The 12,618-nt window shown below is 38.1% G+C and overlaps 1 protein-coding gene across 1 annotated transcript in view; it reads right to left on the bottom strand.

Moving 5' to 3' along the window:
- MPPED2 (metallophosphoesterase domain containing 2) overlaps window positions 1–10,701 on the bottom strand; it is a 124,391-nt gene extending 113,690 nt beyond the window's left edge. Inside the window, exon 1 of the mRNA XM_077820128.1 lies at window positions 10,574–10,701. Coding sequence (XP_077676254.1) covers window positions 10,574–10,701 — 128 coding nt within the window. The remainder of the gene's footprint in view (window positions 1–10,573) is intronic.
- Between the last annotated feature and the right edge of the window lie 1,917 nt (window positions 10,702–12,618).

Here is a 12,618-nt window from a genome sequence, read left to right as displayed (position 1 = left end):
GCTTTTAAATCCAATGTACTGGACATAAGGTAATGCTGAGTACAATAAGTCAGGGCTCTGCTGTGAAGGAGCCTCCAGTACCATCTCTTCTTCTCAACATCTATTTGGGTCTTTGTAGCCCTAATGTCAAGCAATATACAGAGAAGAAAGGGCTTGGAATAATGACAGGTTTCAGAGTAGCAGCTGTGTTAGTCTGTATCCACAAAAAGAAAAGGAGTACTTGTGGCACCTTAGAGACTAACAAATTTATTTGAGCATAAGCTTTTGTGAGCTACAGCTCATTTCATCCACGGCTTGGAATAAGAAATCCAAAAATTGAGATAAATAAATCTTACTAGATACCATGGTATAATAGTTCAAAAGGGAAGAATAATCTCTTGGTAAAAACAGGGTAGGGTTTTGGTTTTCTTGTTGTTACTTATTTTGTCTGTATACATAATGAAACATAATGAGATAGGGTGGTATCATCCTAACTTTAGACATGGGAATAGGAAGAACAGACAAGATGTTTGATAGAAGACTATCTATGTATTAACAGGTAAATGGAAGAACCAGGAAAAGATGGTACGATCCTGATTCTCAGGTCCAGCTGAGCTTCACAAAGCATAAAGAGGGCTACCTATATTTTGGGGCAGGCGAAAGGCTGGTTAGGTCCCCAAGTGACTCAACATTCCAGGGACCAAGAATAGTCAGAACACATCCACATGCATCTTGCTCAACCCATGCTCCCCTGCCCTAGCAGCTACAAGAGAGATAGATCTACTATGCAAAGATAGTCCCCATTGGATGGATCTGTTGGTTTATGGCCCCTACTCTGCTGGACTGCATAAAGGGACTCTTAACACAATGAAAACTCAGGTCCCCAGGACTTTCAGTGTCCTGCTTTAAACATTGGGGAAGTACATCTCTGCATGCTGGACCTCTATTGTATTAGATTCTATAATCTTGTTTTGCAATGTCCATTGAAATAAAATCCTAAAAAGTCTAGTTGTGTTTATTACACAGCACTTCCTGTTACAATGTTTTTAACTTATACGTATTTTCCCTTTTGGTCACTACCTCTCCTGAGGATTAGTACAAAATTCCAAAATGCTACACAGTAAATAAGGTCACTGTATTGGGTATGTCTTTGCCTTATAAATAGAAGCAACAAAAACACAGCAGATTATCTTTATACTGTTTATTTGAATCAGACAAACCTTAAGAACTCAGGCCTTGTCTGCTCTGCATCAAAATTAAAAAAATTATGACAAGAATAGGGTACCCAGTGTCCTTAGCCAAAATGTCCTCTCTTTATCTGTTGAGCAGTGAGCTATGTTCAAGTTGGTTGCTGCGCTCCACCTCACAGGTGGCTGCATTTCAATGGTGTAATATGTATATAGTTAGTGAAGCATTTTAGGATATTTTGGAATGAATGCTGCTAAGTACATTTAAAATATCCTTAGTCTATGCATTTTGTACAGCTCTGCACATAACAAATGAGAAACAAAAGAAAATTCAAAATCAGGCATGATAAAGCAGGAACAAGATCTCTGATATAAATGGGATTGCCCCTTCTTATATTTCATTTGAATTTGCCCCACAGATTATATATGCCAATATTTCAAGGATTAGTACATACTGGAATCCTTTCTAGGGACTTGGAAAAAACTGGTCTGAGAATTACAGGTGAATTAATTCACCTTATGAGACTCAGGGGATTCTCTGCCTGACTCTGGTGCTGACTTTTTCAGCTAGCACTTGTCATTTGTGACAACACCGGTAGCCCCTAGGCCAAATTTTATGATGTCTCAGAATAGGTAACTTTGCAGCATTCTGAAAAGGTACATGCTTTCAAGAAATTCCACTTCCCTATGATTTTTCTATCATATCTGAGAAGTTCTATTACCTAGGGTCAACGTATGTTGAGAAAGACATTTTACAGAATTCAGAAATAAGCAAAACCATTACAGGCACCATTTGAGGAGAGGGAAGATCTGCTGCCCTGAATTTCGAGGACCCTACAACAGACTTCCTGCTCTACAGCTGGCTCAGCAGTGAGTTGTTTGTTTTAACCTCAGTAAATGTTGGTAGCTCAAGATTTGAAATCCAAACTTGAGGGTCATTGTGTAAAATAGTATTTGAAACTGACGTTGGCACTAACGTTTTTATATTTCTGAAACAGTCAGATAGGAAACAAGCATGAAGGCTATGCGTGGTTACATTACAAACACACACTCATTTGCAGGGCTTTCCTTTAGGCTCTCATTTTAGTTTGCTTTTCTAATGGAGAAATTCAAACAAGGACACACAAAATAAGAGGCCAGGAATCACTGCTGAAGTACAGAGCCTCTGCCAAACTTGGACGATCCAAAGGGTGCAGGAGTCAAACTCCCTTGTCAGTTCCACAAGGAGTGCCATCTCCTCCCTACCACTCTGAGAAAACAATCAGGCAGTAGCTCTAAACATTCAGATAACAAAAGGTCAGATTGTACCTGCCTGATCCCACTCTTCATGCATGAATGGAGGGGAGGGTCTGCTGCCTCCACAGCAACATCGCTGCCTTCCTGGTATTTCTGGGTTCTATGCTGGGGAGGGACTTGGAAATGCCACATTCAGTGGGGATGAGAACACACATCATTCCCCGACTAGTCCCATGAGGCAGTCAACTTTTCTGTTGAACCCCTTCACAATGACAAACCCCTTTTAATGAGCTGTTCCTAGGCCCTTACTATGTTGGGACTACCAACAATCTGGATGGTGACACCAGCTGGTCCACAGCACATATCTGGCTAGCTCTTGTCTCTTAGAGATCTTAATGGATCAGCAAAATCTGTGGGTCAGACTAATGGTTCTTTTCATTGGAGTCAAACCAGATGATACAATACACAGGGAATTCCATAATGATTCCTAGGGTCTGATTCTCATTTGCAGTAAGGCCCTTTTACACAGCTATGACGGTCCACAGAGGCCTGAAAGTGGTGTAAAACTGTAAGTTACCCCCTACCATAAGGCCTCTTTATGTTGCTAGAGCATTGTCAAAGAGCCTTAATGTAAATGAGAATTAAACCCACAGAATTTTCTTCCATCCAATGCCCAGTGAAGTGAGTGGAAGTTTTAGCACGGATATTAGTGGGTACTGGATGAGGCTCTGACAGCTGCTAAAGCCGAAGTTAAAGGGAGTTTTGTCATTGGAGTCAATGAAAACACATTCAGACCCTTTAAATTAGAATGTCTTTGGAGATAACACTGGGAAAACATTATTTGTATAAATATGTCCTATATTTATAACAATAATACATTGGACTTTTACAGCACTTTTCATTCAAGGACCTCAAACCACTTCTGAAAAGGTGAGTCAACATCATTCTCACTATTTTACAGATGACAACACAGAAGTATAGAGGGTAAGTGACGTGTAGAAGGTCAACTAACTGCACTAACTTTTCCAAATGAATGAGAAACTGGATAGCATTTAAAAATTAAATAAAGGAATGTTTACATTAATGTAGAGTTTGTTAGACTCACAGACTTTAAGGTCAGAAGAGACCCTTGTGATCATCTAGTCTGACTTCCTGCACATCGCAGGCCAGAGAATCTCACCCACCCGCTCCTGAAATAGACTCCTAACCTCTGGCTGAGTTACTGAAGTCCTCAAATCATGGTTTAAAGACTTCAATTTAAAGAGAATCCACCATTTACACTAGTTTAAACCATTTACACTAGCTTAAACCAGGCCCCATGCTGCACAGAAAGGCAAAACCCCCGCAGGGTCTCTGCCAGTCTGACCTGGGGTAAAATTCCTTTCTGATTCCAAATATGGTGAACAGTTAAGACGTTGAGCAGGTGGGCAAAACCCACTAGGCAACTACCTGGGAAAGAATTCTCGGAAGAAACTCAGAGCCCTCCCCCATCTAGTGTCCCCTCTCCAGCCGTTGGGGATTTTTGCTACTGACAGTCCCGGATGCACCACATGCCATCGCAGACAGTCTCTTTATAAAGCTGTAATGTTAAAATTGATCTGAAGTGCCTTACAAACAGAAAGCAGAGGGAATACTTTTTTAAATAGAGTTTCGCGCAATATACTAAATGTAACAAAGGTTCAATCCTGGCCCCACTGAAGTCAATGGCAAAATTCCCACTGATTTCAATGGTGCCAGGATTTCATCCTTAGGCGCCAGTCCTGCAAACACTTATCTCCATGCTTAACTTGAAGCATCTGAATAGTGTGAATGACTACATATGTTTTAAACTTCTCCACATGTATAAGTGTTTACAGGACTGGGACCCTAATTTGAACTTTAATAATGAAATTCAAATCTCTGAGCTATAAATAATAATAATATGAATACTTTTCACTTCTATGGCACATCCCATTTAAGGATCTTGAAGTGCTTTACATACAATGAATTAAACTTAACAATGTCCTTGTGAGGCAGATAAGCACTGTTATTCTCACTTTACAGAGGAAGAATTTTAGGCACAATAAAATTAAAGGAATACTGGCAGGTCCCAAACTTTGATTTTAAAATAAGCAGTAGCAATGCTTCTATGACTTTTTAAAAAAAAACCCAGTGGAACAGATCTTTTACAAACAAGTAAAAATTACCATATTTGCATATACCATATTATACCCATTGTTCTACTATATGAGCACCAGAAAATGAAACTGACGCTGACTAAATAAAACTGACTAGCCTGTTTTCACTGCCCTGATTTTGCAAACACATTCAGGTGTGCGAGCCCTGGTCTACACTACAAATTTATGTCGGTATATCTATGTTGCTCAGGGATGTGGAAAATCTGAACTGTAGCAAACTAACTCCCAGTGTAGACAGCATTATGTCTACTGCCTCTCAGGGAGGTGGAGTACCTATGCTAACTGAAGCCGCAAATCTGTAAGTGTAGACAAGCCCTAAATTTTTGCAGGATTGGGCCCTAAGTGTAGTGTGTTCGCTTTTTTATTATTTTTTATTGTTTGTTTTTTAAAAACAGCATAAATACGAAAAAGTAAATACTAAAAGGTAAATCCAAGCAACATACAGGTTGACTTCAATAGGAGCTCCAAGCACAAGTGATTGCTGGATCAACTCCCTATAAGAAGAAAAATATAAAAGATCCTACTTTCCAAGGTTAACGCTCTCAAAATGACTGTGGGTTTAACAATTTAGCATCCCTGTGTAAATAAAAATTTTCCACCATAATTACATTGCCACTGTTATACTGGTATAACTTTCCATGTGGACATCCTTATTCCAAAATAAAAGTGCCTTTTTTTCAGTTTACCTTGTGTTGCTTTGGTAGGACTATATGCTGAACTGGAAAAAGGTACTCTTATTCCGGAATAAGAGTGTTCACAAGTGGTATTATACCAGTATAATGATAGCAATATAATTATACTAGTAAATTTTCCCATGTAGACAAGCCCTCAGGCAAGTTTCCATCGATTGCTGTGTACTGAGATTGCCACCTTCCTTAATCCCAAGTGGTGAATTGTCCTTAAACCATACCATACATTTAACATGGTAATCCTTACTGCTTATATAGCACTAATCATCTTCAAAGCACCTTAAAAACTATGACCCCATTCCTGCAAGCTATTTTGCATTGGTGGACCTTTAAATCTGGGTAGATCCCCAAAAAAGTAAATGAGGATCGGTCTACATGGACTAGTTTCCAGTATCAGGACCTTCAATTAACAAATCCTCTCAACACTACCGTGGAGTAAATAATGTTCAAAAAATGGTAAGTATTTTACATTAAAAAAAATTAAAATAAAAGAATAAATTGACTTTTTCCCCAAAAAACATTTTTCCTGGAAATTTGTGATCTTTTTGTCAAAACTAAACAAAAATATGTATTTTTATCAGGCACTAATAGAACACTTTTCAGTTTTGGGGTATTTTTCCCCCTTCCCATTTTCACATTCATTTAGTCTCTTTTCAAGATGAAAATAAAGGAGGAGTGGAGTGGGAGGTCTGAACTCAGAAAATTGAAAAACTTTCAGTTTACTTAAAATAAAAACAAATTTTTTTTGTTTCAAATCAAAACGTTTTTGATTCATTTCAATGAAAAATTTAAAAAATGAACATTTCTGTGAAAGTTTTCATATAGTTGGACAATTATTATTTGTTAGTCAAAAAGACCACCCCTAGTGAATAAAACGGAGGAAAGGAGATTAAAGGTGGCCTAGAAAAGGTGGGGTGGAGGTGTGGGAGAGGAGGCCTTTTTTGTTTTGAGTTATTATTGCTTGCGTTACAACAACACACAGAGGCCACAAGCCACAACCAGAGCCCAGGAGTGCTGGGTGTTGTATAATCCTTCAGTTAAAAAAAAGTTCTGCCCCAAAGAGTTTACAGTCTACATAAATGATGCATGTATTTGATGCATTTAAAAGTCTTGAAGGTCATTTTATTTTTAAAGATTTTTTTCTTCCCATGTTTCTTTATTATATTAGAAACATTCCGTACCTTGTTTTTCCTAAATTACTCTATGGATGACTGGAGAACTGGTAATGAAATCACAATTATCGCAGAAGTGAAACTTGTTTGAGAAGGAAAGAGATTTTTATCCAATCTGATTACAACTATCTGTGTTGTATTTGTTTTTTGGTTGGTGTTCTGTTTTGTTTTCTTGGTTGGCCAGCTGGGTTTTTGATACCTATTTAATTCAAATGCCTAGTAAACAAATGAAAGGAAACTTATCTTTGTCAAAGGTTCAATTAAGAACTATGAAAGATCCCAACCTATTTCTCGGAGTCCACCAATGAGACGTCCAGCAGAATCAGGAGGGGAAAAAATATATTCTTGATACTTTTAACATAAAATGAGGAAACAGAAAAATCTGGGAGGAAAAGTGACCTTTCACAGCTTCTTTATACATTCTTAAGCAGCAAAAAGGGACACACGTGCCATTTGTGGTGTTTTTTTCCTTGGAATTTTCCCTTTAAGCATGGTACAATCAGGTAGTTACAAAAATATAGAACGAATGGATTTTACAAAATGCAATAGAAATATTTTAATAAATTCTTTAAAATATTAATGAAAAGAAGGATTTTTGGTCTTATGGTGTCTGCAAACCAATCACTGCATCACTGTGCACGTACAGAAGAATCAGATAGTGAAAAAGTGAAACTGGCCTTGTGTCACCTGCTCAAAGTGAAGGCAGTGCAAAAATTAAAAAAGCATAAATGGGGAAAATTATATTAAAGTTGTACAATTCTTACAGTTTAGTAATTAAAGCTGCTATGAGTAGACAAGAGTAGACGAATGTGGGTTTTGGTTGGCTGGGGTATTTAATAAATGACTTTTCACCTGACAGTACCCCTTTAGAGCACTGCATCCACAGCCACAGGAAGTGTCAGAACCAGGATTAGAACACAAGAGAAACTGGCTCTCTGTTCTGTGCTGATTATACCATGTGTCTCTGTCCCAACACATCAAATGGAGGGGGAGGAAGAAGAGGCGGACAAAGTCTAAGGAAACAGTAAACATGTTTCTGATCTAATGCTGCTGTTTTACACTGATACATTTCCACTGATTTTTAATTTACACCAATGTGAGATGAGAATCAAGCCCCGTGAATGCAAGAGACATGTATGCAGCTCAGTCAATTCAGAATTAATTGTATTAAATAGTCCTTTAAGTCTTATCCCCAACCCTTGCCTTCACACACAGAGGAACACACACACACACAAAGGAGAAACTGAGATGTGTTGCACACATATAATTTTGAAAATTCCTTGAGAAGAAAGCCTGGGAGCTAGCATAACAGCTTGGCCTTCAAACTCAGTTCTACCTTAGACTATGGATTATGGTGTTTAGAATAAGCAACGCAATATAGCGGTCCCTTGGCATGGGCTTGTATACTCTAGTATGCTCAGTGCTTGTATACCCTTTTGTTCATTTATCAGCTTCCCAACACTCTTTTATCAGGCTGCATTGTAACTTTCCAATAACAGGAAGAAAAAGTTCTTCGAATTCTTTATAGAGAGGCATTAACAAGGTAGTCCAATGAGAAAAACAAAGCTGCATAAAAGATTGGCAGCTGCAGCAGTGTGGCATTAATACAGAGACTGACTGATAAAAAGAGCAGGTGTGCTTTTGAAGAAAGGTTTCTTAGTTATTTTTGTCTTTTCCAATTTTCTCACCCAGATTTTTGCCTGCTGATCCCCCAACTCATGTGTATGCACACAGCTTCCATTATAACACCCTGGAAAAGCAAATGAGCATCCTTTTCTGAAGCTCTCACTTCTCCATGATCAGAGACAACTCCATCATCCTGATTACTCACACTCACAACTCTGGTGACATATTCACCTCATCTCTCACCTCTGCATCCATATCCTGTCATTTCTTCCTTTATAGCTTCTCTAAAATCCAGCATTTGCTCTCCATTCCTAATGCCAAAATTTGCCTCAACTTCTGCAATCTTTGGCTTTCTGCACTTCGTAACTCACCTCACTCATTCTCTTCCTGTTTAGTCAAGATTTTGGTGCAAAAATCATTTCCTTCTCCCATTACTCCATCTCTTTATCATGTCAGACCTTTTTTTTATTCTTAAGTGTTGAAATCAAAGCAGCAACATTGTAGTTAAGAGTCTGTTTTCATTTTCATTATGTTGTAAATTATAACCTCAGATTTTTAATTCAGACTAGGGAGTTTTTCAAATCCAATGAAACTATCTGCCAAACTACTTCTGGTTTAGAGATGCACAAAAATATTGAAATTAGAGATTATCATTATTATTATTGCCTATTTCTAGAACAAATCAGAGATGCATTTTGAAAAGTAAAATTTTTTTTAGTCTTTCAGCCATTTTCAGGACCTTTTGAAATCCACGATAATTTCCTGTTGCATTCAACAGGAATTAGAAGGGGCCCTTCAAGAACAAAAATTCTCTCCAATCTACAGTCTGGATCTTAGGGGTTATTCTGAACTCATTCTGTACACAGAAATTCTATTGATATTGATGGGAGTCAGCAGGGCAGCCTGGAGTGCAGAATGTGCAATGGAGATCTGCACTGCTGATAAGAGATCCACACTGTGGAGCAGAGGGGAGAGTTTTGCCCTAAAAGCAGAGTAATGTGATCTTTTCAGCTACAACAAAATGTAATTAAGGTAAACACTTCCAAGTTTGGGAAGTGACTACTATTCTGAACTTATCCTTTTAGAAGCTCCACTGATGGTTTATGATTTTAGGAATATTGTTACTACAGGAGAAGTCCCAGGAGAAGGTGCTCAACTGTTGGACTGTCAGCCTCTTGACAGGATTCTGCAAAGCAAAAATGCTATGAAGTGGCATGCTACTTTAGCACTTTGACTATGCAAAGGCCCTATCAAATGCAATAGCGTGACAATGTGCAAAATCCTGGTTAACACAGGGGGCCCCTCTGAGGTCCAAAGCCATCCCTTTTGTTTTATAGTTTAACATACATTTGAGACTATTAAGAAAAAAAGAACTTAAATAGAAATAGTTGATAAGGATCTGACTTAGCCAAACAATGGGAAGGAAATTCAAAGTTAAAGCTAGCACTTAGTTCTTAGCACTCCCCATTGTGCCTAGATACTATATTGTAGAATGATTTTACAAGTCATACAATACTAAGGCATAACACCGTGAGGTAAGGAGCCTTAGATCTGAATTTCCCATGCTTTTGTTGGTTTAAGTTCAAGCCATGAACATTATTTTAACTCGGTATTTGTATTTCTTGGGACTAATTGTTTCACAATCTCTGAATCCTTGTTGTGAGTGGAATACAGCATGCGGCACAGGTTCCACTCACAAGGAAAACAAAGGATTCAGTGATCAGAGGACAATTAGTCCCAATTAGGCCTATTTTTAAAAAGAAAAGGAGTACCTGTGGCACCTTAGAAACTAACAAATTTATTAATAAATTAAATTTATTAACTAATAAATTTGTTAGTCTCTAAGGTGCCACAAGTACTCCTTTTCTTTTTACGGATACAGACTAACACGGCTGCTCCTCTGAAACCTACATTTTTTAAGAAATAGGTCCCTCCGGCAAGTTACAGTGAGATCACTAAAGTTACAAGTGAACTTCAGAACCTGGCACCTCATACACAATACTGTATTCTGGTGCGTTTCAACAAGGATATGTGTACAGTAAAAATGCTACAGTGACACAGCTTCGCTGCTGCAGTGCTTCAGTGTAGATGCTACCTACCCCGACAGCAGGGATTCTCTTGTTGGTGTAGGTAATTCACCTCCCCAAGAGGCAGTAGCTAAATTGATGGAAGAATTATTCTGTTGACCGAGCACTGTCTACACTGGGAGTTAAGTCACCTTAACTATGCCACTCAGGGGTGCAGACTGTTCACACCCCTGAGCAAGGTTGTTAACCCAACTTAATTTTCTAGTGTAGACCAGGCCTAAGTCTGTGCCATTGGAGGGCAAAGTCATTAGCATCTAGAGGTGATGGAACACTATTTGTAAAATATGTTATGTAACAAATGTTGGCAGTTTTCGTCAAGTAGTTTATTCGTCAAATCACTTGTTCTAGCTTTCAACCAACTGTCCTATTGACACACCACATTTTAAATTAGCTTCAAAAATCAAGGTTAAAAATACTTACATATGTACATGTGGAGGCTGGAACCTGCTCTGGTTGATGTTGTAGTGTGTAAATGCCTGGGTTGGATTTGAGCTGTATTCATCCACTGTTATGGTAACTTTGCCTTGTGAAGGAATTCCATGAGCCATCCTTCCTCCTTATAGACATGAGCAATTTACAACTTTCCAGAGCCAAGAATGGCGGTGGGCATTGTGTTCCAGCCAAGTTCTGAACCCAAGGATCTCCTCATCAACACAACAGAGTTCTACAAAAGGAAGAAGAATAACACAGACACAGTGTTTAAAGTCCTGAGATTCCAAAGAGATCAAATTATGGCTGAATTTCAATCTAGTCCTATGCTGATATTCTTTGGAAATTTCTATCTACATATTTCTAATGTACCCATTTATTTTAGTATCTGGCCACTAAATGTTAATTATAACTGCATCTTTTTTTTAAAGCTTCTTCACTTTGCACTGTTTTAAGTACCTTTGTAGTATGGATGGCTTAAAATAAGACTTTGTTTACACTCCAAAATAATCTGTGTGGAAAGCCCCAGCTAAGTGCCCCATATTTACTATTCCTCTTAATTTTAAATAAACATCTAGTGCTAATTACAGCTGTGAAAGTGAATAACTGGGCCTAAATTCATGAAGGTCAAATGGCTCTTGTCAAATGCCTGCACCCTCTTCGAAGCATAGTTCACTTTACAAAGTTGGTTACATTTCGTCAGATCTTTTTCCAGCTGAATATAAGACAGCCCATCTTACAAAGCTATAACAAAAGGTAAACTCAAACCAGTTTGGTTCAAAGTATTTATATCTGTCAAAAGGAAAACTGGTATTTGAACAGCATTACCAATATACTCATTCTACCTGCAACAAAACTAAGCTTTCTATACACTTTACGTAATCAAATAGTTGTGATTTATTTGCTGCTATTACCAGCCTTCTCTCAGTGCACATATAAAATTCTATTAATGAGAATTCTACATATATATACACAAGATAAAAGTAAAACAAGCTCCTCTGCCTATACACACATGCCTGAGTTACTCACAATGGGCCAGTCACTAAAGTACCAACACCTTTTCTAGTGCACCAGACATCATCAAATTCCGGTACACGTACACACACACACACACAAAAAGCCATCATAAAGAATATGAGCATTCAGAGTGGAGAAGCCCGGTGATCTAGCAGTGTGAGCACAGGCCTAAGAGCCAGGAACGCCCAACTTCTAATCTCAGTTCTGACTCCTTCATAAACTCATTCCGCCCCCCTCATCTGTAAAATGAGGATACCAAGACGACCCTACTTCACAAGGGTATTGTGAAAATTGATCAGTTAATGTCCGTAAAGCGCTTTCAAGCTCTGTATAAGTACTATTTATGGGCCAGATCCTCAGCTGGAGGATCTGGCCTTAAATTACTAGATGCAAGGAGCAGGTTCTTGTATTTATGCGTAAATTACAAGAGTAAATCTCCATTTGCTGAAATGAGAACATACAAACTAGGAGGGAGGAGACTGATCTGAAACTCAGGCACCAAACTCTGCAATATTTTTCCTACAGTGATGCTCTTGGACTACTCTTAGCTCCCAAACAGAAGTATGTTTACTACATGCAACATTAAAATTTTGAAATCTTTGCTTTGTAATAAAAATATATTTAGATTACAAGACTAATTTCCAGTTTGGCATAAAAATATTGCAAAAACACCAGACAAATGGCATATGGCCTGCCATAGGCCATTTATTTTATTATTTTACAACCTCAGGCCTACCTCCGCTTCCATATGTTAGTTGGGCAAAGAAATTTCTTCATTCCAGGAATAGGATTCTCTCATCCATTTCCAATATCAGTAAAAAGCAGAGAAAACGAAACTAAACCTTAAAATTCTTACCAAGAGAGAGAGAGCTACTTGTGATTTTGTATGTTTCAGTGAAATCACTGTTTGGTCTTTATACTAATTTGCCTTCACAAGAACAATACTAAGGGTCTGAGGGATAAAATCAACAAGGCAAGATTTACTAAATCAAATCTTTGCCCTGTTAATTGTGATGTAA

This window comes from Eretmochelys imbricata, chromosome 6 (genome assembly GCF_965152235.1).
Source record: "Eretmochelys imbricata isolate rEreImb1 chromosome 6, rEreImb1.hap1, whole genome shotgun sequence".
NCBI lineage: Eukaryota > Metazoa > Chordata > Testudines > Cheloniidae > Eretmochelys > Eretmochelys imbricata.
The sequence above is the reverse complement of the archived record's forward strand: the minus strand, read 5'-3'. Positions and strand labels throughout refer to the sequence as shown.